Source organism: Filobasidium floriforme, assembly GCF_021052385.1.
Source record: "Filobasidium floriforme strain CBS 6241 chromosome Unknown HD553scaffold_11, whole genome shotgun sequence".
Taxonomy (NCBI): Eukaryota; Fungi; Basidiomycota; class Tremellomycetes; order Filobasidiales; family Filobasidiaceae; genus Filobasidium; species Filobasidium floriforme.
In genome coordinates, this window is record NW_025763632.1 from 248,451 (window position 1) to 272,648 (window position 24,198).

The 24,198-nt window shown below is 53.5% G+C and overlaps 8 protein-coding genes across 8 annotated transcripts; 6 read left to right on the plus strand and 2 right to left on the minus strand.

The window, feature by feature from the left end:
* Nucleotides 1-546: 546 nt before the first annotated feature.
* HD553DRAFT_355531 (putative Pria protein precursor) lies at nucleotides 547-2,396 on the plus strand (the record flags this gene model as incomplete). The annotated part of the gene is made up of 5 exons (XM_046183824.1): nucleotides 547-644; nucleotides 724-824; nucleotides 893-1,053; nucleotides 1,140-1,283; nucleotides 1,461-2,396. Coding segments are annotated over 5 exons (1,101 nt in total), but the record flags the coding sequence as incomplete, so codon positions are not given.
* Nucleotides 2,397-3,208: 812 nt separating this feature from the next.
* HD553DRAFT_272304 (transmembrane amino acid transporter protein-domain-containing protein) lies at nucleotides 3,209-5,182 on the plus strand (the record flags this gene model as incomplete). The annotated part of the gene is made up of 9 exons (XM_046177755.1): nucleotides 3,209-3,358; nucleotides 3,434-3,572; nucleotides 3,652-3,768; nucleotides 3,858-4,212; nucleotides 4,276-4,378; nucleotides 4,445-4,702; nucleotides 4,772-4,846; nucleotides 4,909-5,025; nucleotides 5,090-5,182. 9 exons carry the CDS (start codon nucleotides 3,209-3,211, stop codon nucleotides 5,180-5,182), a joined length of 1,407 nt encoding a protein of 468 aa, XP_046036523.1.
* Nucleotides 5,183-5,526: 344 nt separating this feature from the next.
* On the plus strand, nucleotides 5,527-8,862 carry HD553DRAFT_311347 (tRNA synthetases class I (M)-domain-containing protein). Its single transcript, XM_046179962.1, has 16 exons — nucleotides 5,527-5,737; nucleotides 5,796-5,845; nucleotides 5,909-6,009; nucleotides 6,087-6,128; nucleotides 6,196-6,266; nucleotides 6,337-6,393; nucleotides 6,453-6,542; nucleotides 6,603-6,654; nucleotides 6,718-7,072; nucleotides 7,137-7,144; nucleotides 7,213-7,313; nucleotides 7,384-7,394; nucleotides 7,452-7,538; nucleotides 7,603-7,651; nucleotides 7,716-7,881; nucleotides 7,948-8,862. The coding sequence occupies exons 1-16, from the start codon at nucleotides 5,664-5,666 to the stop codon at nucleotides 8,824-8,826; spliced, it is 2,193 nt and encodes a 730-aa protein (XP_046036524.1). The 5' UTR covers nucleotides 5,527-5,663; the 3' UTR covers nucleotides 8,827-8,862.
* A 200-nt stretch (nucleotides 8,863-9,062) lies between these two features.
* HD553DRAFT_342134 (putative folic acid and derivative metabolism-related protein) lies at nucleotides 9,063-12,712 on the minus strand (the record flags this gene model as incomplete). Its single annotated transcript, XM_046182714.1, has 10 exons — nucleotides 9,063-9,304; nucleotides 9,378-9,664; nucleotides 9,738-9,981; nucleotides 10,058-10,362; nucleotides 10,430-11,450; nucleotides 11,540-11,651; nucleotides 11,752-11,891; nucleotides 11,994-12,091; nucleotides 12,162-12,524; nucleotides 12,606-12,712. The coding sequence occupies 10 exons, from the start codon at nucleotides 12,710-12,712 to the stop codon at nucleotides 9,063-9,065; spliced, it is 2,919 nt and encodes a 972-aa protein (XP_046036525.1).
* Nucleotides 12,713-13,553: 841 nt separating this feature from the next.
* HD553DRAFT_311350 (uncharacterized protein) lies at nucleotides 13,554-15,988 on the plus strand. The gene is made up of 9 exons (XM_046179963.1): nucleotides 13,554-13,672; nucleotides 13,757-13,822; nucleotides 13,903-13,930; nucleotides 14,091-14,194; nucleotides 14,284-14,337; nucleotides 14,426-14,500; nucleotides 14,571-14,684; nucleotides 14,763-15,643; nucleotides 15,719-15,988. Exons 1-9 carry the CDS (start codon nucleotides 13,628-13,630, stop codon nucleotides 15,801-15,803), a joined length of 1,452 nt encoding a protein of 483 aa, XP_046036526.1. The 5' UTR covers nucleotides 13,554-13,627; the 3' UTR covers nucleotides 15,804-15,988.
* A 1,508-nt stretch (nucleotides 15,989-17,496) lies between these two features.
* On the plus strand, nucleotides 17,497-18,729 carry HD553DRAFT_311355 (uncharacterized protein). The gene is made up of 6 exons (XM_046179964.1): nucleotides 17,497-17,579; nucleotides 17,635-17,784; nucleotides 17,875-17,956; nucleotides 18,012-18,093; nucleotides 18,148-18,273; nucleotides 18,339-18,729. The coding sequence occupies exons 2-6, from the start codon at nucleotides 17,726-17,728 to the stop codon at nucleotides 18,572-18,574; spliced, it is 585 nt and encodes a 194-aa protein (XP_046036527.1). The 5' UTR covers nucleotides 17,497-17,579; nucleotides 17,635-17,725; the 3' UTR covers nucleotides 18,575-18,729.
* Nucleotides 18,730-20,743: 2,014 nt separating this feature from the next.
* Nucleotides 20,744-21,507, plus strand: HD553DRAFT_335336 (uncharacterized protein). Its single transcript, XM_046182189.1, has 3 exons — nucleotides 20,744-20,921; nucleotides 20,979-21,114; nucleotides 21,178-21,507. The coding sequence occupies exons 1-3, from the start codon at nucleotides 20,834-20,836 to the stop codon at nucleotides 21,419-21,421; spliced, it is 468 nt and encodes a 155-aa protein (XP_046036528.1). The 5' UTR covers nucleotides 20,744-20,833; the 3' UTR covers nucleotides 21,422-21,507.
* Nucleotides 21,508-21,798: 291 nt separating this feature from the next.
* Nucleotides 21,799-24,172, minus strand: HD553DRAFT_311357 (uncharacterized protein). Its single transcript, XM_046179965.1, has 7 exons — nucleotides 23,729-24,172; nucleotides 23,259-23,664; nucleotides 23,061-23,196; nucleotides 22,885-22,974; nucleotides 22,336-22,822; nucleotides 22,241-22,257; nucleotides 21,799-22,184 (listed from the first exon to the last, which is right to left on the minus strand). The coding sequence occupies exons 1-7, from the start codon at nucleotides 23,990-23,992 to the stop codon at nucleotides 21,905-21,907; spliced, it is 1,680 nt and encodes a 559-aa protein (XP_046036529.1). The 5' UTR covers nucleotides 23,993-24,172; the 3' UTR covers nucleotides 21,799-21,904.
* Nucleotides 24,173-24,198: the final 26 nt, after the last annotated feature.

The following is a 24,198-nucleotide window of genomic DNA, read 5'->3' on the forward strand; positions in this document are numbered from 1 at the left end:
GAATAGCCCAGCGGGATCTTTTTCGATCACTTCCCGTTGTCTCATTTCTCTCGGAACATCACTCCCGTGGACGATCAATCCTCGTCACTCCCGGGGGAAGGGATCACCTAGTAGTAGGTCGCGCTCAAGGTCGTGTCACCTCAGAGCCCGCGAGCATAGGAAAGAGGAAAAAACCTCTGCCAGCAAGACGGGCAGGAAATGAGTATATAGGACTCGCCGTGACCATGTCGTCTTCTGCATTTTCGTTCATTCCTCGTCTCTCTTCTTCACCAAACAAGTCTTCCTCGTCCTAGTCCTCATACTTCTTCAACCCTCCCCTCTCTCTCTCTCTCTCTTCACCTCGGCTCTCCCCCTCACCCGCTCCACCTCTCCTCCCTCCACCTTACTCCATCGCCAACTCTCAGAATGCGATTCTCCTTCACCGCCACCCTCATCGCCCTTATGGCACCTTTGGCATTCGCCTTGCCCTCGGCCGCTCCCTCCATCGAGCACCCCGACGTCGACCTCGTGTCTTCCGCTCATAACCTTACGGAGCGAACTTACTACACCACCACCTGGACCTCGCTCCGGTGCGATCGAATTTCGGGCTACTACGGGTTCGGCCTGTTCGCCGTCAAATACGACTTCGGGTGTCTCTGTTACAAGTAAAAAATACACGCTCGGCTGAAGCACGATCCCAGCAACTCGCTAACGTTCTGTGCTCACGCGAATTTTATGATACAGCGATGTCGACACCTTCTGTCGGGTGAACGGTCTCAGTTACACTATGAACAGCTGGATCAAAGGTCAATTCAACTACCAATCCTACAACAAGTACCCTACCGGTAAGTCGAGTCGACTGAAACACTCACCTCGAAAGTCGATCCTGATCTATCGGATTTCTCTTGCCCAGGATCTCAACCTATTTGCGATGACAAGGGAGGCTACACCTGTCCTTTCGGCAAGAACTCTGACGGTTCTTGCGCTCAACACGCCGCGTCTTGTGGGGACGGTCAGTGTCTTCAGTCCGACGGGACGTGCTGCCCGAGAGGAACGACCAAGATCAACGGATTGGTGAGTAGGCGCGCACCCACCTCCCGATCACGTGATCGAACTTTGCTGACGACACATACGCCAATCTCTCTCCTACTGAACGATAGTGCTGTGCGACGACTTGCCGTGGAACCTCGAACGGCCAATGCTACGGCTCGGGTTCTTGTACCAACGGCAAGGTCTTGTCAAACGAACTCTGCTGTCAGTCGGGATGGACCGGATACGATACCGTCTGCTGTCCTTCCGGTCAAGTCGAGGACTCGAACAAACCCGGGACTTGCAAGTGTTCCAACGCCGCTCAATCCATCGTCAACGGAGTGTGCACCAACCGTTGTGCTTCCGGTCAAACTTGGTTCGACTCTGCCGCCAAGTGTTGTCCTAGCTTTCAAACGATCGTGAACGGACAGTGTTCCTGCCCGGCCGGACAGGTCTTGAACAGCGCAAAGACTGGCTGCACCGCTCAGTGTACCACCCAGCAGAAATTCGTTCCCGAATCCGGTACCTGTCAACCCAAGTGCGGTTCCGGATTCACCTGGTCTTCGTCTTCGACCAATCCCGACGGCCTTTGTTGCACCGGTGGCCGGGTCTGTAACACCAAGGTGTGCTGCTTGACCACTGAAATCGAAAGCGAAGGTCACTGCTGTCCTAAAGGCTACACTTGGAGGAACAACGCCTGTCAAGCACCTTCCGGTGTCCCTACCGCCCCCAAATCGCGTCGACGAGCCCTCAACAACAACAAGCGACACTTGTCACTGGCCGAGAAGTCTCGACTCCGAATCGACGAGAAGCTCTGCCCCAAGACCATGTCGGCCTGTCCCATCGGCAAGGAGTCGTCTAGCTACGAATGCCTCGACACCTTTACCGACATCTCTTCTTGCGGAGGGTGTGCTTCGGTCGGCGAGGGACAGGACTGTACCGCCATCAAGGGGGCCAAGTGGATGGGTTGCGAACAAGGGTCGTGCGTCGTCTATTCGTGCCGACCGGGCTTCAAATTGGTCGGGGGCAAGGAATGTGTAAAAGCATAGGCTGCACCGCCACAAACAAAAAGGACCTCTTCTTTTCTCTCTCTTATCTTGGGTTTATCGGGGCTATCACTCAAGGACGACATCATCACGCACGCATACGGCCACACACCACATCATAATTACTCGAGCGATCCTTGTCGACGCATCGAATTGTCATTCATTACGACTAGTAGAGGCGCGAAGCGCTTTCTCCACCTTGTACCCACCACCACGTTGCGATAGACACCTGTATGCACCAGGCACTTTAGATGCTTTATCTTATCGATGAGCGATACCATCCATATCTATCGATTCATTCCTTTTGCATACACGGCCTCGCTGCTAGCTCCAAATGCCTAACGGTCTGCCCTATCGGTCGAGATAGCATTCTTTGGGGACCCCCACGATTAGACCGTCTTCCGCGATTGATGATCCCGCCGGCCGGACCAGGTTGGTCGAGAAAACCCTGCGTCATCAACCTCCCTGCCAGCGCCCAGAGGCCAGCAGAAGGTGTTGTCCTCTCATCTTGCTCGGTGCGCCCTCCGTGGATCGTGCGACACCACCTTCCCCGAGGCTAGTTCACGATCCCCCACATCGGGTGAGGCGGTTCCCCAGATGAGACTCGCTTATCACCGCTCTACGACCGATTGTTTGGAGCTCTTCCTTGGCCAGCTGACCTGGTTCGGTCGCGATTGAGCGGCTACGGTGCGTGTCAACGATAGTGGGATCCGCAAACCAGGCAGGATGACGAGCGCGGGTGTTTAATTCTTTTCAGGTCCGCCACTCGCGTAGGATCCCGACTTCGGCTGGTTTCGTGTAATCGCTTCTGCCGCTTGTGAGCGAGGAGGACGGGGGCCCTCGTAATTTTCAAGCGATCTCCTGCGATGTGATGCCAGGATCGCTTAGCTACCCAATACCATCCCTGCACTCTCCCCCGAAAGATACTGGGGCCTTGGCTGATCAGCATATAGGCTCGACGTTGTTGATCCCCCCCCCAGGGTTGATTCGGATCGTCCCCCCCTCTTTCCCATCCAAAACACCAAACTCCACTCCAGCCCACCTCACCTTTGGGATCCCTTCTCTATTGGATCAGTAACCTCCCCTCCTCCTGTCCTCATCGCCCTCTGGTCTCCATCATGTCTCAGCCAGCCGACTTTGCTGCGCCCGTCACTATGGCTCCCCTGAAGAGCCGTCACGGCGACGCCAAGCACCCGGACTCTGACGACAACAGCGTTCGAGCTTACGAAGCTGCCCCTGATCTCTCGAACCATGAAGATGCAGTCTTTGGTGGTACGAATGCGGACGGTCCTAATTACCGAAATGTGAGCTCAGCCTGGATGCCCCTTGGGTATGCTCTGAGCGTGGAACTAAAATGGTACCCCTATCTTCTCCTATAGGTCGGTTGGATGGCTGCTGCCGTCTTGATGATGAAGGCGCAAGTCGGTTTGGGAGTATTGTCTCTCCCGGCCACATTCCACACTCTGGGTCTCATTCCCGGTCTAATCGTCTTGGTCGTGATTGCCGTTCTCTGGACCTGTGAGTGGCCTATCCTCTTCCTCTCGCGCGCGCTCTCAACTCGAGCTCACCGTCGCAATCCCTCCATGTACAGACGGAGCGTATGAGATGGGCAAATTCAAGCACAGACACCCTGAAGTCTACTCAATTGCTGACGTCGGCCAGGTCGTTCTCGGAAAGCCCGGTCGTTACATTTGCGCCGGAGTCTACTGGCTTTGTGAGTTTCCTCCTTTGCATTCTTTTTTGCAAGTCGCGCTTGGGCAGATCAGCCGCTGAATCGATTCGATCCTTGTGGCTTCTTTTCAGGGATGACCACCGTCGCCGGTTCCGCTCTCTTGTCCATTTCTATCGCTTTCAACGCCATGTCCCTGCACGGTACCTGCACCGCCGTTTTCGTCGCTGTCGCTACCATCATCGTCTTCCTCTTGGCCTCCATCCAGACCCTGGACAAGGTCGCCTGGATCACCTGGGCCGGAGCGCTCAGTCTGGTCGTCTCGCTCTTCCTCGTCACTATCGCCGTCGGTGTCACCGACAGGCCTGCTGCGGCACCTGCTACCGGGCCTTTTGACAAGGACTTCCGGATTACCTCTGCCCCCACTTTCGCTGCCGCCATGAGCGCTGTCAGTCAGCTCAGTTTCGCCTACGCCGGAACCCCTGCCTAGTGAGTCTCGAGGCGAGTTAGCGTGCTTCAATTTACAAAGGTTGATCATCGTTCCATCTACAGCTTGTCCATCATGTCCGAGATGAAGGATTCCAGGCTTTACACTCGTTCGCTCTTGCTTTGCAACGGATTCACGACTGTTCTTTACATTGTCGTGGGCACTGTCGTGAGTCGAAGATGCCACGCAGTCGTTGGCATATCCCGTCAAAGCTAATCCATCTCCGCCCTCCAGGTCTACTACTACTGTGGTCAATACGTCGCCTCGCCCGCACTCGGTAGCGCTGGACCCCTCATCAAGAGGATCGCGTACGGACTCGGTCTTCCCGCCCTGATCGTCTCTGGAATCCTCTACACTCACGTACCCGCCAAGTGGATCTTCCTGTCGGCGCTCAAGGGAACCAAGGATCTCAACAACAATACTCCCAAGCACTGGATCGTTTGGTTCAGCTGTGTCGCGGGATGTGTCCTCTTTTCTTACGTGATCGCTTCGGTAAGCACGATGTTTCACTCGCGTTCGTCGTCGGACCAGTAAACTAATAAGAATCTTTCCCATTGCTAGGCTATCCCAGTGTTTTCGGGACTTGTGGGGCTGGTTGGGGCCTTGTTCGGGACGTTCCTGTGTACAATCGTCACTGTAAGTCGAGTTTCCGCTCGGAAATTAGTCAGAAGAGGTATTAAACGCGTTTTTTTCCACAGTCCTCCTTGTGGTTCTACGATAACTGGGGAAAGAGCGACGGTTCATTGTCCCGCAAGCTGATCTTCGGATTGAACTGCGCAATCTTCGTTCTCGGTTGGTTCGTCACCGTCGCTGGAGTAAGTACAATCGGGAATAACAGGCTAGAGCGGTCTTGTTGACGTCCTCTTGCTTTGTTCGCAGACCTATGGTAGTATCGAGGATATCGTCATCGGATACGCTGCCAACGGAGGCACCAGGCCTTGGGCTTGTGACGACAACTCCAACTCGACATAAACCGTCGAGCCTTGAGATTGTTTGCTCCAGTCATAGGAAGGACCAAAAAGACACGTTACCGTTGTCTGTGAGGGGATTCGAGTTTCGTGTGAATCGGTTCGACGACAGACATCATTTTGTAACCACAGAGATACCTTGCATATCGAACGTCTATGAAGCATTTGCGACCTGACACTCGGGCGGGATCTGACTGTCGCGTCAAATGGGCAAAATGATTTACACGTCATCAGCGGTTCCACAATTGTGTAGCTTATCAAAAAATGGTAGTCTAGTCATACCGAACAGCATATTCGAAGGGCAGCAGGTCGGTCGTCCGAAATATCGAAAGGCAGCCAGAAATCGAGAATTAGATATTGCAGATTGTCTGATCAGTCCAGATAGCCCAGCATATCGTGCGAATAGAATTCAAGATACAAGCTTTCTGGACATCATCAACTGTTGGCAACCGCTTGCAACCCCACCCTTACAATATCCAATCATCATGTCTAGCAGCCAGAAAGTTAGGCAAGCCGACGGGCTGCTCATGCATGTCCATGATGCCGCTTCAGGTCCGGTGTAAGCAGCGTCATTCATATGGCATGGACGGTTTACTGACAGGAAGAATACGCTATAGTCTTCCCAAGAAGGGAGAAAGGAACGTCTTGATCACCTCGGCTTTGCCTTGTGAGTGATGAACTACAGTCGAGCATTCATAATAGTTGGCTGAATCCGTGCGCTCGTTGCTAGACGTCAACAACGTGCCGCATCTCGGGAACATTATCGGTTCTACCTTGTCTGCGGATGTCTACGCTCGATACTGCCGGACCATGAACCTGCCAACTCTTTACGTTCGTGCACGCTGGATCAAAGGGACCCCATAGTTTGAGGCTGTCAACTGATACGAGGGACTCTGCTGGCATATCAGATCTGCGGAACTGACGAGTACGGTACCGCTACAGAGACCAAGGTAAGTATCCGTACAGACACGCGTTACTGTGTCGCTTGAGCTAAATCATTCGTCGTGCTTGACTTAGGCTCTGGAAGAGGGCATCACCCCTCGTGAGCTCTGTGACAAATTCCATGCTCTTCACAAGGAGACCTACGAGTCAGTCAAATGGACCTTCGTTCATCATATCGTCTTTATTGAATGTTCCTCCGAATCTTCCTCTTTTCAGCTGGTTCGAGATCGGCTTTGACCACTTTGGCCGAACATCCACCGAGAAACAAACCGAGTATGTCCTATAGGAACACGTTCTCCGCCTGGAACGTTATTAAGGCTCTCATTGTACAGGCTGGTGCAAGCCATCTACTTGAACATCCACAAGAACGGATTGTTCGTGCAGGAGACGGCCGAACAGACGTATTGTGAGGATGAGGGAAGGTGAGCCAGGTCGGGCCAGTTCCGGTGGTCAAAAGAATCTCAATCTTGATCGCTTTCCAGGTTCTTGGCTGATCGATTCGTCGAGGGAGTGTGTCCTCGATGTGGATACGATGTGAGTGCAGCTAGCCTAGCTTCCGTACTTTGAAGGCTGAATGGGAATCTCGGTTTCATGTAGGACGCCCGAGGTGACCAGTGTGATCAGTGTGCTGGGACCTTCTCATCGCCCACCGAACTCTTGCAACCTCGATGCAAACGCAACAAGAACCACAAGGTCACAACCAAACCATCTACCCACTCCTGCTTGCGTCTAGATGCTTTGCAACCGCGGCTGGAAAAGTTCTTGCAAGAGACCCGAGAGAAGGGTAAATGGGCTAACAACGCCGTCATCCTGGCCAACGGGGAAATCGTCGAGCCGAGGATGAAGGGAGGCTTGCGACCTACTGCCGTAACGAGAGATTTGACCTGGGGTGTTCCTGTACCTCCTGTCGGGGACGAGAAGGAGGACGAAGCTATGAAGGGCAAGGTCATGTGTGAGTAGTCGGAGACGGACCGACGTGTCACTCGTGCCCACTCGCTGATATTCACACACCACAGATGTATGGGTATGTACAGGGGCGATGCAAAGAGTAATATAAAGGCCTTAGAAACTAAAGGTCTGGCATATTTTTAGCTGGACGCTCCCATCGGATATCCTTCGATCACCGCAAACTACACTGAAGACTGGGAAAAGTGGTGGAAGGCACCAGATGACGTCGAGCTGTTCCAGTTCATGTGAGTGATAACGATTTTCAACTCATCAGGAACCGGTTCCCTGACGTTTACTTTTACCTTCACCGTTCAGGGGCAAAGATAGTGAGCAGCTTTCCGAAACCAAGTTCGCCGATAAACGCTGACAGCCAAATACCTTAGACGTTTACTTCCACACCGTCTTGTTCCCTGCTGTTCAGATGGCCGATGGGGGAGACTGGACCATGCTAACAAATATCTCAGGAACTCGTAAGTAATCGCTTGTGTGAGAGAGTTTGCATCACCAGCACGTCAACTCCATTGTCATGCACAGAGTACCTGAACTATGAGAATGGCAAATTCAGCAAGAGCAGAAATGTCGGGTGAGTTTGGACGGGTCTTTCAGACCTGCTGATCTGACTGACGAAATTTCAAAACGTTCTGCAGAGTCTTCGGCAACAGCGCTAAGGAAACTAGCGCTCCTCCATCGGTCTGGCGATATTACCTCTTGATGAACCGACCAGAGACCTCGGATTCTCAATTCATGTGGGGAGAGTTTATCGCAAGGAACAACACCGAATTATTGAACAACCTCGGCAACTTCGTGAACCGAGTGAGCAGATACGGCCATTGCGTTGCCTCATCGACCTCCTACTGATTCTGGACGTCTTCACTGCAGTGCCTGAAATTCACCGCTGCCAAATTCGATTCGCTCGTGCCAGGGCCTGGTGAACACCAGGGTGGCCCTGTCTCGTTCACCGAACCCACGACTGACGAGGAGAAGTTGGATGCTGCCTTTGTCAAAGACATCAATGAGCTTCTCGACTCGTATCGATCAGCAATGGACTCGCTCAAGTTCAGGAACGGTCTCATCGCCGCCATGGCATTGTCGGCCCGAGGTAATCAGTACCTCCAGGACAACACGCTCGACAACGCTCTTCTCGCCAACCACCCGGAACGATGCGCCCAGGTCATCTTGAACGCCATCAACCTGATCTACACCCTTTCCGCCGTCTTCCACCCCTTCATGCCATCGACAACTGACGGCATCTTGCAGCAGCTGAACGCACCTGCCCGCAGTCTGCCCGACGTCTTTTCGATTGACATTCTGCCCGGCCACAAGATCGGCAAGCCTGACCACCTGTTCAAGCGTATCGATCCTTCGATGGAGGTCGAGTGGCGAAACCGATTCGGTGGAGAGTCGACCAAGAATCCCGGCCCCGCCGGCGTTGAGGGCGGTGTCACTGGAGCTGGCACTGCAGTGGGGGCTGACGTCAAGGCAACCCAAGGCGGTCTGTCAAAATCCGCTCTGGCAAAGCAGAAGAAGGCGGAGCAAAAGGCTCAATCCGCTGCCCTGGCTGCGCTGAAAGAAGCCAACAAGACGCCCGAAGTCAAGGCGCTCGAGGAAAAGATGGACAAGCAGAAGGAAGTCGTCAAGGACCTCAAGACGGGCAAGACCCAGGGTGATGTCGACGCCGAAGTTGCAGAATTACTGAAGATGAAGACCGAGCTTACAGAGCTCTTGAAGGCCCTGGAGGCCAGCAAGATCTCGGCTTGATTGTAAACAGATGGCAACTCGCTATAGCATAATCGTCATTCGATTTGAGATTCAATGTGGTGCAAGTTGATTATAGCGGTACAAGAGGGCATGCCTGGTGTTGAGACTCGTAAAGTTGGATCCAAGGATCGGCAGAATAGCCAATCGCGGAGATCGATGTCATGTCTGATAGAGAAAAGGTCGAAAAGCCAGTTGATCGCAGAAAGCTGTTTTGGGTGTTTCTAGATGGCGCGCATCTAGAAAAGGCCGGTAATATCTCCGGTCTCGGGGTCCAAGTCGATGTCGTAGAATCCAGGTCGAGTGGTCAAACCGGGCATGGTCGACATGTCTCCGACCAAGGGGTAGACGAAGTTGGCACCGGCCGAGAGCCTGACCCGGTTGATGGGGAGGGTGAACCCGGTAGGCACACCCTTCTTGCTGGGGTCGTCGGACAAAGACAAGGCGGTCTTGGCCATGCAGATGGGCAAGTTGCCGAATCCTGCGAGAAGTGAGCAAGATGGCAGAGTCAGACACCATCGACGCAAACGTTGGCCGTTCAATCCAGAACTGACCTTGTCGAGTGTAAGTCTCGATCTGCTTCCTGGCCTCCTCGCTGAGCTCGATACCGTCGGCACCGTACATCTCGGTGGCGATGATCCTAATCTTCTCCTCCAGCGACTTGTCCAAGTCGTACAAGAACTTGAACTGGGATTCGCCTTCGCAAGCCTTGATGACAGCCTCGGCGAGGGAGACGGCTCCCTTTCCACCCTTGGCCCAGTGGTTCGAGGGCACGGCGAAGTCGGCACCGTTGGCCAACGAGTAGTCCTGAACCAACTGCAGTTCGGCGGGGGAATCGGCGCTGCAACAAGGCGAACACATTCGAGACTCAGTAAGTATATTTGCGGAGTGACGCAAGCAGAGAGAACACGTACGAGAATTGGTTGACAGCGACAACGACCTTGAGACCGTACTTCTTGGCGTTCTCAATGTGCTTGCCCAAGTTGGCACAACCCTTTTCGAGGAGCTCGAGGTTCTCCTGCTGGTAGACGTCAGCCAAGGGCTTTCCGGGGGTGACGGGGGGTCCACCTCCGTGCATCTTGAGGGCTCGAACGGTAGCGACGATAACGACCGCGTTCGGCTTGAGTCCAGATACTCGGCACTTGATGTTGCAGAACTCTGTGTGGAAGGTGGGGGCCAGGCTTAGTCAGCGCGAGCTCGATCCGCTGCACGCCCTAATTGACAATTGACTTACTCTCCATTCCAATATCGGCACCGAAACCAGCCTCGGTGATGACGTATCCGGCACGATCGGCGTCGTCACCCTCCTCGGTACCGGCGAGCTTGAGAGCGATCCTGTCGGCAATGATAGACGAGTTTCCGTGGGCAATGTTGGCGAAAGGACCGGCGTGGACGAAGACGGGGGTACCCTCCAAGGTCTGCATGAGGGTAGGCTTGATGGCGTCCTTCATCAGGACGGCCATGGCACCGGCACAGCCGACGTCGTCGGCAGTGACGGGGTCACCTGACCTGCTGGTCCCGACAACCATCTTTCCGAGCCTGTAAGGAGTTAGGCATATTCGTCAGCGTACATAGATCACAATGTCATATCGCCATCGCCACTCACCTCTCCCTGAGGTCGGCAAGATCGGTAGCGAGGGCAAGGACAGCCATGACCTCGGATCCGACAGCGATATCGAAGGCGGTCTCCCTGGTAACTCCGGCCTCGGTAGGCGCCTGACCGACGGTGATCTTTCGAAGGTATCGATCATTGGTGTCGATGACACGGTTCCAAGTGACAGTAGCCGGGTCGACGTCGAGCCTGGCAAACTTGGTGATCTCCTCCGGGGTCAATTCCTCGGGCTTGGTCTTGTTGATTCCGAGCCTCTGGAGTCGCCTGAGCATGGGAGGCGCAAAGGTCTTGACTCCCTTCTTGGGGGGACAGAGTCGGCTGAAGAGACCCTTGTCGGATTGTTGGCTCTCGTGGAACATCCTCGCGTCGAGAGCGGCGGCCAACAAGTTGTTGGCAGCGGTAACGGCGTGGATATCACCGGTCAAGTGGAGGTTGAACTCGGTCATGGGGATGACCTGCGAGTATCCACCACCAGCGGCTCCTCCCTTGACACCGAAAGTAGGTCCTTGAGAAGGTTGACGAACACAGGCGATGGCAGTCTTGTTCAACTCGGCTCCGAGCGCCTGGGCGAGCCCGATCGTGGTGGTCGATTTACCCTCTCCCAATGGGGTAGGGTTGATACCAGCGACGACAATGTACTTGGCATCCTTTCGCTCCTTGAGCCTGTCGAGGACGGAGAGCTCGACCTTGGCCTTGTACTTGCCGTACGACTCGACCTCGTCCGGGATCAGACCCATCTCAGAGGCAACATCGACGACGGGCTTGGGAGTCTGAGCGACGGCAATCTCGATGTCGCTCGGGACGTTGTCGAGAAGCTTCAACTTCAAGGGCTTGACCTTGCGCTCCCGACCCTGTTCCCACTGACGCTTGGCGGCCTCGAACGTGTTGTTCATAAGCATGGCCACGGTCATGGGACCGACACCACCAGGGACGGGGGTGATGTGCGAAGCGACCTGCGAGGCCGACTCGAAGTGAACGTCACCGACGAGACGTTGACCGGACTTCTTGCTCGAGTCTACGGATCAGTCAGTCGTATGGTCAAGTCAGGTTCAATCAGCTACAGTTCCGTTTCTGTCTGTGCGCTCTGCCAGGCTGCGAACTCACCAGGAATGTAGTTGGTACCGACATCAATGACGACGCAACCCGGCTTCAACCACTCTCCCTTGACAAACTCGGCCTTTCCGATGGCAGCGACGACGATGTCGGCGTCCTTCAACTACACGCCCGAAAGAGCGTTGGAATCACCAGACCTCGCATCAGCTTCGTCCTTGCCCAGACCACCCGAATGAGGATCTGAAGAGAATAACCGAACGTACGATGGCCTCCAACCCTTGGGTCCTCGAGTGACACTGGGTGACGGTCGCATCACGTCGCCTGAGCAAGGCACAAACGGGAGTTCCGACAATGTCCGATCGGCCGAGGACGACGGCGTTGGATCCAGCGATCTTGACACCGGCTGAGGAAGAAAGCGTAGTTTGACGTAAAGGAGAATGGTGACGCATCAGTCCATTGCTGCTAGCGAGCTGGAGCGATCGACCTTGCAAGCCGGTAGACTTACTGCTATCGATGAGCTTGATCACTCCGGCCGGGGTACAAGGGGTGAACAACGGGGTAGAGAGACGGGACGAGAGGTGTCCAATGTTTTCCGGGTGGAATCTGCGTCAACAGCGAGGACATTCGATGTCAGGTGTAGTCGAAGGGGAGAGAGCGACAACCCATGACTCACCCATCGACATCCTTGTCAACTCCGACGGTCTCTACAATGACCCTCTCCTGCTCCGGCGTAGCTCCTTCGAGGGGCAGCTGCACCAACAACCCGCTGACCTTGGGATCCCCGTTCGCCCGCTTGACCAACCTCTCGATCTCTTCCACGCCCTTGCCCTCGGACTCTCCAGACTCGGCATCGGAGGGGACCTGGATGTGTTCGACGGTCATTCCCGATTCCTGAGCGGCCTTGAGTTTCATACGAATGTAAGTCGAGGAAGCAGCGGAAGAGCCGAGTTGGAGGATCTGGAGGTGAGGAGGTTTGAAAGAAGGGTAGGTGTTGCGGAGGGAGGAGATTTGGGAGGCCAGATCTGAGCGGATTTGTCTGCAGTGCAACGTCGAGTCAGGTCAGCTCGAGACTGAAGAGCTAGCATGACGAGAATTAATCGAGGGACTTGGTACTTACTGAGCGACGGCGGTTCCATCGATGGTCTGGGCCTTGCCGGTCGACTGAACGCCCTCCATAGGAGCCTGTCCACCCTGAGGGTTCTGAGCTTCAGTCAAGGGAGACATCTTGTTGTTCGTAGAGTAGGCTCGGAATCGGTTGTTGCTGCTGCTCGAGGTCGAAAACGACTTTTGGCTGGAAAAGGTGCTGGAGGTGCTGGTGGTGGTGGTGAGATTTCGGGTGAAACTGCAAGAAGTGCCGGCGATGGACGTGACACGGAATGATCTCGACGAAAGGTTGTTCGTACAGGTCGATCGTAATCTGATCGCTGCTCTGTGCATTCGGGCGGGAGATGGAGGTGGGAAAGAGGATTTGGGAGAGGAAGGTAGGTTGTGTAACGACGACGACGAGGATAATCCGGATCAGAGTCTATCGCTATCTTGGAAACAGGCAGGCCCGCAGGCCCCCAACGTGGTACCCGATTTCGATCGAGAGGTTGTCCTCTCCTCTCTCGTCTCTTTTTCCAACAATTCGAGGTCGCGGCTTGATTTCTTGGAAATAAACCTTACGTGACGACTCACCCATCCTAACGTAAAAAACTTGATCATTCGCACCGCGGATCTCATAACTACTAAGCAAAGAAGAGATACACTCGACGTTTCATGATCGATCTCTCTCACACCCGCCCACGTCTAAGACTCGGAGGGACGACGACGGGCGATCAGATCCTCACATCACCTACTCCTTGCGAGGTCTTTGCAAGGGCAAACGATCCACCTTTCTCGCTTACCGCCCAAGTGAGCAAAGTGACCTGAGCGTTCGTGGAGCATTCCGGATCATGTCTAAGGGGCACCCAACTCACCCCGTTCTCTGATCAGGATGGGATCGTCACGTGATCAAGGCGGCCATGAGCTGGGAGCTGTCACGTACGAAGTAGCACGCCCGAGTAGCGAGTAGTGTATGTCGACCCTCTTTTGACCAACCACGCATAACAGCGGTGATTCGAGTAGAGCTACTATCAGATCTAACAACTCGTCGTCAAGATGAACAACTCGGGCTTGCGTGGCACCACCGCCGCTCAGGATACCGTCAGTCTCCGATGTCCCCGGAGTCTAAACTTGACCTTCTCTCAACTGACTCGTGTCTGCTCATGCGTTCGATGGATACTGCAGCGTTTCAAGGATAAAGAATCCAAAGCTTTGAAGGGGACCAAGTTTCCACCCGAATTCGAGAAGAAGGTTCGTGGCTTCCTGAAGCCAAGGAATTTCGTCAGGAGGAGCTGACTCGAGACCGTTCCATATTCTCGTTGGTCTCGTAGGTGGATGTCAGGAAAGTCAACTTGGCCAGTGAGTACCCGCTCCCAATCAGCTTTCAGGTTAGATCGTGTCTCCGGACGTCGAACGGACGCTCATTAGACCTCTTCCTTCTCGTCATGTATCTCGCATCATGCTCACCATTGCCGACCTCAACCTCGATCCTCCTTGCTTACTGCGCTCGACCTCGTAGTCATGAGGCCCTGGATCACACAAACCGTCACGGAACTCTCGGGCGTGGAAGACGATATCGTCATCGAGTATACCATGGAGATGTTGGAGAACCCCGAGAACCCTGTAAGTCTCGTGACTTGACCCTCCTCCGACTCGACTGTATTGCTAGGCTGGAGGTGAGAGAAGCTGATCCAGGTTTTATGGTATGACAGTTGCCGGATCCGAAGAAGATGCAGATCTCCTTGGTAGGCTTTCTCGGCGATAACGTGAGTCAAGATCTCAGTTCACATACGGATCGAAGTGCAGGACAGAAAGCTTATACACATGGTCCCGTTTATGATTGCTGACACGTAGGCTCCAGAGTTGATGATCAGACTATGGAAGCTTCTACTCTCCGCTCAAGAATCCCCTGGAGGTGTACCCGCCGAGGTCAGTGCTTCGTCCATTCCGTTGTCAACACTAAAGCTTATCGTGGAATCAATTGACGTCGACATCACAGTTTATCGAAGCGAAAAAGGCAGAATTGTTGGCTCAGAGAGAAGCGGAGCGGGTCATGCAGGAAAAGATGATGGGTCGAGGTCCTTCAGTGGGAGCTTCTGGAGGTGGACAACACGTGAGTCGAGTGCCTACTCGCTTTCTCGATGGGGTTGGACTAACGGCTTGTCGTCAACTTTGTTGTTCAACGCTACAGGGCACCCGGATTCACGCTGGATTCTCGGGAGATCGATTACCGGATCGACCGCCAGGAAGTGGGGGCAGATACGGGGATCGGGGTCCCGTGCCGAGGGACAGGGATGGCAGGGCTTTCCCCAGAGGACAGGGAGCCGAGGGGTATGGTGGACGGGGAGGCAGGGATCGATATGATTACGGAGGTGGTGGTGGGGGTGGGGGTGGAAGTCGAGGCGACTACGGCGCTGGAAGGGGACGAAATAGATCCCCACCCCCTCGCAGGTATTTCGAGGATCGTGAACGGGACAATGGGTACGGGGCGAGGTCGAACAGGGATCGAATGGATCGAGGTTCAGAGAGGGATACCAAGGCGATGGGAATGAGGAGGGATATGCCTCCTGCCCGACGGGGGCGGCAGGCGGATTCTAGGTCACGTTCCAGGTCTAGGTCGAGATCGAGATCAAGGTCCAGATCGCGCTCGCGGTCGAGGTCAAGGACTCCGCCTAGACGAAGAGCACAAGACCAACCCGTCCGACGTCGGCCCAGATCGCCTTCCCGAAGCTTATCCCGCACGCCACCTAGACAAGTCCGACCTCGCCGCCGGTCCCCTTCTCGAAGCCCGCCTCCAACTGCCGCTCGCCGACAAGAACGAGGTCGTGGCCGTTCGCCCTCGAGGTCCAGGTCTAGATCGAGGCCTAGATCCCGCTCGCCGGTTGCACCGGGTCGCAGGGCACCGTTGCCTCAGGGAAGGGATATGGCTCCGGACGTCGATGCGCCGACGAGGGGTAAGAGGCGACGGTCGCCGAGCGTTGTCAGATCGGACAGGTCTCGATCGAGGTCAAGGTCTAGGTCTAGGTCTAGGTCCAGAACGCCGGTCAGGAGAAGGAGGGAGGATAAGGTTAGGTCAGTCGACGCAACGCCCAGCTCGGGCAGGTCTGAAAACGAGGCTGATCTTGTCGCACGGCATAACTCCTTCAGGAGCACTACTCCGCCTAGACGAGCAAGGAGCCCGGTTGAACGATCGAGGTCCAGATCGAGGACGCCTATCAGAACTTCGCCATAGAGTGTTACGCTTAGTGCACATTCTTCGGGCCTGTCCGCGCGCACTTACTCGATCTAGAGCTTCGAGCGAGACTCGCCGGTAACAATATCGATAGCTGAGATGTGCAGAGTCGTTTAGAAACGCTCGAAATTACGGCCACGGGCATGCATGTAGCTCAATCTTATGCCATATATGACCCTTTCGAAGTGGCCGAATCATGTGCGCGCTATGCTGCGATCCGCGTTTCATCACTTCGCGAGTCCTGGTTGTGCTTTACTCGTCACTTCTACTATCGTTGTGACCTCCTCGTCAGCGTTGGCATCGTAAAGCCTCTCTCGGCTCGTGCATCTCATACTTCTTGAGCAACTTGATCTGGTCCCATGCCCCTCTGCATCGACCGGTCGAGGTATTGGAGATGAAATTGGTGAAGACATGCAAGCATTGAACGATGGACGTATCGGAGAAAGGAAGAGGAAGAGAAACAAGGAGATGGAAGACAAGGACAAGATCAATGCGCACGACAAAAGGGCTCCTCTCCTCTACATCATTCCCCAGAGGAGATAGGCCCGCAACAGTCGATAACCAGTAACCACATCCTTTACATCATCTCGGATACTCAGATACTCAGTATCTTGCAAGCACGAGGCCGAGTGACTCGACGGCCTTCAAAGGTTTCCGGCCATACCCTAGGAATGGCAGGGCCCTCTTCATCTCTCTTACGGATACGACTAGGATGCGGGCTGAACCCAGCCGTTATAGCTGTCAATCACACTCTTGAGATTGTCAATGTCGAATCTACGAACGTCGGACCTGCCGATGCCAGACCTGTCACCCCTGTAGGTCCACATGACCCAGGTGCAGGAAGAATGAACCCCTCACCCGTGAGACGAATATGCTCAGCCAGTATCCCGGTGAAAGACGCTTTATCGAGATAGCAGGCTCACGAATCTGACGTCGTGTTCTGCGATAGTTGTCTTAGCCCGATGACTATGACGTCAACCGTAAGGAAAGCGACAGACAGCGCTAGAAATCTATGTACGTTGGCAACACAGAAGTATGATAGGCCTGGTCGTTTTCATCACGCGCTTTCGTCAGGAGAGCTGGTCTACTTTCGATAGTCTTCATCTGGCTTAGCTATGACACAATACGGAGATTCCCTCGATGGAGCATCCTGACGGCTCGGTGTGTCTTTCAGGTTTCGATAATGCTATCTCATCAAGGGCCGCCAGGACGAGCTGAAGATTGGATGTGCGAATTGTCAAGGATCAGCAGTAGCGCTGTAGCGACATACAACCTAACAAATAAACCGGCCGATCGATGATGGCTGATCTGCTGATCAATGCGCTGTGCCTGTAATTGCGAGTTTCTCGATCGGCTGTGTCATCCGTGATCATCCACCTGGCGCATCACGGGGTCCGATTGGACCCGCTGGCGAGTAGCGCGCGATCTGATGTGTTTCATGTAGGGTACAGGACGACCGAGTGAGACAAGGAAAAACGCCCGGTCGTCCGCAACGATTGAAACCCCGGGCATACCGATCTCCGAACGATCAGCACGGCTTTCCCACCCGGAGTGAAATTGAACGGAAATGCTGTGCTACCCCGTCTCAGATGGCTCGCTTAGAAAAGCAAAAGCATGGAAGCATGGAAAGAGATTGGCAATGTCGACTCGACAGACTGGAACGATGGTACGATGGTAGGGTCATGCTGATTGGACTGTCTCGATTGACGTAGAGCTGATGAATGCAGAACAACAAGTACAGCAACATCCTTTACCACGTTACCACATCCGAATACTGTACGTATCCTTGGGGTTACCTAGCTACCGCCACAATACTGATTGACATTGGCAGTTGCTCTCGAACGCCCTTCAAGATCATAATCCCACCTCCTCGCTTCAAAAGTTGAACAATTGATCGGCGAAGTACTTCAGAATCATCTGGAATGTCCCACATCGAAGAAGTGAAAAGCCTCGGGATTGAAGCACTGATTGACAGACATTGGTAAGTTAGGGCTAGGAGCGATGCTCTGGACGACTTTCGATGTTTGTATAAGCTGTGAGATTTACGAGGCTTAACCGCATCATTTCTCAGGGATGATGTCGTCAGTTCGGAAGAGATGGCCGATACCGTAGTTTTCACCCAACAAAGTCGCGTTCTGCATAAGGACAATGATGTAAGTCGTCTTGGCCAGCGCAAATAGGAATCCCGTCTGAGCGTCATGCGGACAGTTCTGGACCGATTACAAAGTCTTTTGCAAGCGGATGATCCCGATCATCAAGGAGTATGTAAAGGTCCTCAACACCCATCTCGGTGAGCCGGAGCCAGCGATGTCAAAACCATGATGAAGCTCATCCTACTCTTTAGCTACACAAAAGAATCTGAATGGAGGAGACCGAGAGGCTGCTCTCAGAGTTAAAGGTGTGATTGGACTCGAATGGAACAGGATGGCAAAGATTGTTGGGCTGTCAACTGCTTGTGAAAGGATACTCAGTAAGTTACTAGCCGATGTGTAAACGAGTTAACAAATAGCTGAAGCAACGAATGTAACCCCCCAGCTACGAAGACTGGGCACATGGTTCCCAACCAGCTTGGAGAGCGCAAGTTTTCTAAACTTCTCCGGGATTATTACAGCTCCGACAAGAATCCTGAAAACCCGCTCCAGTCGATCTACTACTCTCTTCTGTTCTGGGTTCAGCAAATCAAGGATAACGTCGTCGACTACACCGAGGATAACGACGACGAGGACGGTGCCGATGTCGCTGTTGATGATGACGACATCTTTAATCCTTGATTGAACGTGCTTCCATTATGAGCCACGGTACGACTGCTTTCATGACTGTTGGATAGATTTTGCTCTCGACCCGCAATACAAAACATGGCCATGGTAACCGCAACACCTACAGTAACTACAAGGTTGTGATTTAGACACGTGTCATGAACTATAGGTCGTCTTACGTTCGAGCGACGTTTCGTCGAGCGGCCGAGTATATTTGATCTACTCGTCCAAGCATTGCTGCACCTCATCGGCCGTATGTCGATTTATAGCCTATGAGCCAAGTTGACGCGAGTGACATCGAACTCCGAAAATGTAGAATATCACCAAGGGCTGTACGGCCGTGACGATGCCTTTAGTCAGCGGGTACCAGTGCCACGATGAGGCCATGCATGTAATCGAGCGGAATCGAGCACTATTCGTACAACCAATGCATCTACATCCTGCACAGAATCCAAGTCTCTTCGTCTTTATCTTCAGTCCGTAATTCTCATCCATGCACCGCAACCCTGTCCGAGAACGTTATTAGCATAGATTCCTTCACCAGCTTCGAGTTGTATCTCACGTCGGTGCATACTTGGCTAATCGTGAAGGATCAGCTTTGCGACTCCATTGTAGATCGCTTGAAGAGGAAGATCGCCTGCGGCGTCGCCGTAGTTGTTTCGCAGCGCGTTTCTGAATCTGGCCGCGGTCATATCCTTCGACTTGACGCTGGCTCTGTCCATCTGATCGGACGTGATCAGAGGTCCTGAGGAATGAAGAAGGAATGTTAGACAGGTGCTTCGCATGTGACTTGTGAGCAGGATTCACATACCGAGCTCGGTGATAGCGGTCTCAAAGTCGACCCCGTAGGCACCGGCGTAGGTATTCAGGCGGTGATCGGCCTGAACGGCTAGCTTCATCGAATGCTCGATCTTGGGAAATCGAATGATCATCACGGCCATCTTTTGGATAAAGACGGCGGGATCGGTCCAGAAAGCGGCTTTGGAATGATTTTTTTTTGGCATCATCATCAGAAGCAGAGTTTTTGAAAGGGCGAGATCCGGGGGAAGAAGATCTCGGTCGATCGAGTCGATTATGGTGTTGGCGTTGAAATTAAGAGCAATCTGCTCATTGGGATCGATAGTCATTGCTGATGGATCGGTAGGGAGTTGTGGATTGTGAGCGAGAACCGGGATTGTAAATGGCGAGTGTTTTGGATGAGAGGAAGGATAGATTGCTGCTGAAGTAGATTAACCAATTGATAGTGGGTCGTTGAAGAGTTGAAGTTATATATACCATCAGACCGCGGGCTGTCCTGATGTAGAGCGAAGGTAATCGTCGTCAGCACGATCAGCGCACCACACCAGGGAACGCTTCGATGACCCCAAATTTGCTGTGTTTTTGTTCAGAGACATCCTTTGACGACGACAGGTACGCTTTGCTCGCTCGGGCGACGACCGCGCTCAACAACAACATGAAACAGTGACTTTAGCGCCCCTCCGGCTATTCGACAGCCTCCGCGGGTCCGTGCGTGAGATTGATGGTGGATCTCATGAACACATTTATTCTCGGTTGGGTAGCGAGATACAAGCCAGGGTCGACGATGTCGACGATCGATCGGATTGTCGTAGGTGTTAGGTAATCTAGGTGCTAGGTGATCAAGTCCCATAGGCATCAGGCCTCAGGATCTTCGGCCGAAAAAAAGTGAACTCCGACTAGCGAGTACGATGAGCAACAGCTTCGGAGGCGTTCCTATTCAGTCAGTGGACGACCAAGCGGACGGTGACCGTACAGCTCTGTACTCCTTCCATCGAACAATCTTCCTTGGAGGACCAGATCTCCTCGTCCTGGCCTTGCCTCTCAATGCATCGCCCGATCAGGCCGGTCATTGGCTGCTGACGGAGGACCAAGCACATTCGGGTGAAACGGTACCGCTACTATGACATGCCGGTGTTCAGCAACTGGACCACAGCTCCGCAGCTCCAAATGATCTCAGGCCACAACTATCCTTGGCCACGAGAAGCCGAAGCACGAAGCATATCTAGTCCTGATCACAGCGACAACATCCAGATATGTACCAGCTGAACCGAGAAACCGATGAAGTTTAGTTTGCATCCGGTCTGTCGGACGCTGATCTGCCTGAACACTTCGTCATATCTGATTTGGTCGAACTACGCTACGGTCGTACTCTAAGTATCAGATCTGCACAAATACAACCACCAGAGCAACGTATACTACTAGCTGCGGGGTGCCACAACTTGAGAGAGCCGATACATTTAGGAGGACAACACAGAAATGAGCTCCGCACCATATCAACCGAAGCATGATCAACCCTTCAACTTGGCCGATGCCGTCGACCTCGACGTAGGAATTCTGAGCAATGGCAAGTATCTTGAGCTTCTATACACCCGCCAACTGGTAGCTGATTCGATGTCAACAGAAATCACACGACTAAGAAACTCCTTAGATCATCTACGGGCATCCAATCGGGAGCTTGAAGCTTTCATCAAGGATCCTGAGAACGCCGACGATACAGACGGGCTAGAGGAGGTGATCAAGGAGAATGAACAGGTGATGTATGTCATTACCAAGCCTATATTTCGAAGAGATTGATACTGATCGGTCGTACGGGTATATAGCGAGGTCCAGGAGGACCGGATAGACCTGCTGAAGCACGCTTTGGAGCAGAAAATTGGATCGGATCCGGCCAACAAGCATTACGATTCGGTAGTATCAGCACCAGCGATTACAGCGCCGCCCGACACCGAGCGGACGGTCATCACCTCACAAAATGATACAGAACCAGTAACAGGCGCGAATCAGGGGCACGATCCAGTACAGGATACGACTCCAGCCGTAGGGGAGGAGGGCATGTTCCTGTAGCTCGACCGGGGTCGACCTGCTCGACTGCTTTGTAACGTAACTTAATGACCATAACGAACCAGAATGCTGACATGTGAAGTCTGTGGGGACCCGAAAGTGGTCGAACTTTCAAGAATTTATAGAGCGTTATCGTCGCAAGAGTTGGGCCTCCGAAGACCGCTATGTGCAAGCTCATATCAAACGAGGACAAACTCAATCAGGATTGTCATACTGCCCAGATTCTCTCCTGCTCCGCCGTATCAACCGACGCAGAGCTTTAGATATATTAGACCTCATTGCTGAAACGCTGAATCATACTGATTGTTCGCATCAGTCCCGGGCGCGACCTCACGATACCAGTTGCTCTGAACGACCACGCTCAGCTTGCGCCCTCGTAGCAACGTGCGATGAGTGGTATAGTGGAGACTAAAGGATACGCCTATATCGGCCAAAACACAACAGTGATACAAAGAGAATGCTCGCATACAACGCTATTTGATCATGCTATCGTGACACTTCCAAGAGAGACGTCCTCTCTGTTGGCTCCTCTTCGATGCGATGAGCTAGCTCTCGACCGTCCTCGCCTTCGTTGCCTGTAACCACTCCCTCTTCCAACCAGCCGAACATGCGACCAAAGGGAAGATATCCCCGTAGACGTGCATAACGTCCGCGCAGCCCTGCTCGAGCTGCGATCTCAGGGGCAGCATTGGCGGATCCAAGCGGCGTTGTCATGGTCGAAGCGGAGGCAGAGAGGGCGGCCTCGGTCAGAGGTTGTGTTACGTCCCTGTGGAGACTCGGAGTCAGCTCCGAAGTGGTTTCTGCCCAGCGCAATGCACTCACATTCTACAAACGGGGCACTATTATAGAAGAGGCAACAAGTGGTAAGCACGGTCATACCGAGGCTGTCGAGCTACAAGCACGTCGCTGTAACTCACCAGCTTCTTCCACTCCAAGAGCCAACTGTCCACCTCGATCTTGTGGAAAAGATGTCCACAAGGCAAAATCCGAACGTGATCTCCGCGCTCGAACCTGTTCAGGCAGATCGAGCATTCGTCGCCGTGGAAGAACTTCTTCCTGTACTTCCTGAGGGGAGCCGGGACGACCTGAGCAGGTTCAGGAGAAGCGGATGTCGAAGCGCGAGGAGGCGAGGAGGCTGGTCCGAGGAATTCTAGATTACTACCCTGCTCATCATTATCGCCGTGGGATTTCCCTGCGCCGCCGGGAATGGGAACTGGCTGAACGAGGTTTGATTGAGCTTCCAACGTATTGAGAGACGTGTCCTGATCTATTTCGCCTGCGGGTTGCAATTTCGCCTTGGCGGTTGGTGGGGGTGTATCCTCCTTCTCCCACTCTTCAGGTGTCCAAATGGTCTCGGGCAGAGACAAGACCACTGTAGGCGGCGCTCGTTCCGCTTCAGCGAGCCTGGAGGGTGAACATTCAGCAGAGGTCCGGCTAGTACAACATTCGAGAATTCGATCGCTCACCTCATATCTCGGTATCTGCCTACGAGCAGGGACATGATTGTCACAAATGCCGGTAGTAGCATCACGAACATGAGCATATCTGTAAGCGGCCTATGATAATAGAGTTCAAATGACAGGTACGTCGTGAGCTATGCGACGACCTCTAGTAATGATGTTTTAGCGCATACCAGTCGTACCCTTCGTCCGGTTTGATTTCGACTTCTAATCCATGCAGCCTTCCGCTGGACTCGAGGTCTTTGTGTAGGTCCCGGATGAGCAGGAACGAGGCCCGCGAAATGAAGGACGACGGGATGGTAATATCACTCGTATCGTCTGTGAACAAGCGATCAACATCAGATCTTGCCTCATGCGAACCGCTACTTAAGCGAACTCACCTGGCGAGTACATCGTCAATAACCCGTCCCGCTCCCGCCCTTCTTCATCCATCTCTCCTTCTCGCTTGACGTCGTCAGCCACCAATACAGCATGGGCACCTCTCGCCTCGGCAACCCGAACCTTATGGGAAAAGGAACAATGACCGCGAATGACCAAGGCGATCCTCTTCGGTCTCGACACCTTGGGATCCTGGGGTGCGATCAAGGTCGGCTGGTCGCGTGACGATATCAAAGTATCGCAAGCGTACATTGGATCGACCGAAGAATTACCTCCAGAGGTGGCGAGCTGCGGAAAGGCGGTGATATTCTGCAAGATGCCGGTCAGAGGGTACGACTTTTCGGGGGCGAGTTCAGTAGGGAAAGCGGAGAGGCGATGCGAGATGCTGATGTTCCTATCCTCTTCGATCTATCTCAAGACGTATGATTATGAGGACGATCCCCAGCTATTTCGCAGCATACCATGTGCTTACCATAATGTTGACGATACCTTCTTGCCACGGATTTAGCCATCCAGCCAAACCTCCCGTTTTGCCCCTCATCCATTGCCAGACTGCAGGACCATCCCCGTCCCAAGAAATAATGTTGGCGTGATGCGCAAAGCCTGCCGAGTCTTCCGAATGCCATAGCGATCCAAGACGATATTCATGATCCGGATCAGAGAATGGGTCGTTAACAGGATGAGCCTGAGCGAGACACAGAGTGCCGAGAACAAGGGCGATGATGACGGTCTTCATGGCGAATATCTGGCAGCGATGGTCGCGCACTCCGGTTCGGTGATGTCAGTGTCGGATTCGATTGGCGAGACTTGTTCACATTCCCTGATCTGCTTCGAGTTCAAGAGGCGGCCTGTGCATATAGACCCTTCAGAAGATGTTCAAGTAGTCGGGCAGATGAACAGCACTTCCTGAGAGAGAGCAGCGAGGTACGAGTAGCAACTTCC

What these genes read in the sequence shown, in the direction of transcription:
- HD553DRAFT_311355 (XM_046179964.1), top strand. Translation starts at nt 17,726, where the DNA reads ATGTCCCACATCGAAGAAGTGAAAAGCCTCGGGATTGAAGCACTGATT. An exon ending in GCACTGATTGACAGACATTG is followed by an intron (nt 17,785 to 17,874) that starts GTAAGTTAGGGC and finishes ATCATTTCTCAG; the next exon opens with GGATGATGTCGTCAGTTCGG. An exon ending in GGTCCTCAACACCCATCTCG is followed by an intron (nt 18,094 to 18,147) that starts GTGAGCCGGAGC and finishes CCTACTCTTTAG; the next exon opens with CTACACAAAAGAATCTGAAT.
- HD553DRAFT_311357 (XM_046179965.1), bottom strand. Translation starts at nt 23,992, where the DNA reads ATGAAGACCGTCATCATCGCCCTTGTTCTCGGCACTCTGTGTCTCGCT. An exon ending in AAGGTATCGTCAACATTATG is followed by an intron (nt 23,665 to 23,728) that starts GTAAGCACATGG and finishes GTCTTGAGATAG; the next exon opens with ATCGAAGAGGATAGGAACAT. An exon ending in GAAATCAAACCGGACGAAGG is followed by an intron (nt 22,975 to 23,060) that starts GTACGACTGGTA and finishes CTATTATCATAG; the next exon opens with GCCGCTTACAGATATGCTCA.
- HD553DRAFT_335336 (XM_046182189.1), top strand. Translation starts at nt 20,834, where the DNA reads ATGAGCTCCGCACCATATCAACCGAAGCATGATCAACCCTTCAACTTG. An exon ending in CGTAGGAATTCTGAGCAATG is followed by an intron (nt 20,922 to 20,978) that starts GCAAGTATCTTG and finishes CGATGTCAACAG; the next exon opens with AAATCACACGACTAAGAAAC. An exon ending in AAGGAGAATGAACAGGTGAT is followed by an intron (nt 21,115 to 21,177) that starts GTATGTCATTAC and finishes ACGGGTATATAG; the next exon opens with CGAGGTCCAGGAGGACCGGA.
- HD553DRAFT_311347 (XM_046179962.1), top strand. Translation starts at nt 5,664, where the DNA reads ATGTCTAGCAGCCAGAAAGTTAGGCAAGCCGACGGGCTGCTCATGCAT. An exon ending in GATCACCTCGGCTTTGCCTT is followed by an intron (nt 5,846 to 5,908) that starts GTGAGTGATGAA and finishes GCTCGTTGCTAG; the next exon opens with ACGTCAACAACGTGCCGCAT. An exon ending in AACAAATATCTCAGGAACTC is followed by an intron (nt 7,539 to 7,602) that starts GTAAGTAATCGC and finishes TGTCATGCACAG; the next exon opens with AGTACCTGAACTATGAGAAT.
- HD553DRAFT_311350 (XM_046179963.1), top strand. Translation starts at nt 13,628, where the DNA reads ATGAACAACTCGGGCTTGCGTGGCACCACCGCCGCTCAGGATACC. An exon ending in CTTCTGGAGGTGGACAACAC is followed by an intron (nt 14,685 to 14,762) that starts GTGAGTCGAGTG and finishes TCAACGCTACAG; the next exon opens with GGCACCCGGATTCACGCTGG. An exon ending in AGGAGGGAGGATAAGGTTAG is followed by an intron (nt 15,644 to 15,718) that starts GTCAGTCGACGC and finishes TAACTCCTTCAG; the next exon opens with GAGCACTACTCCGCCTAGAC.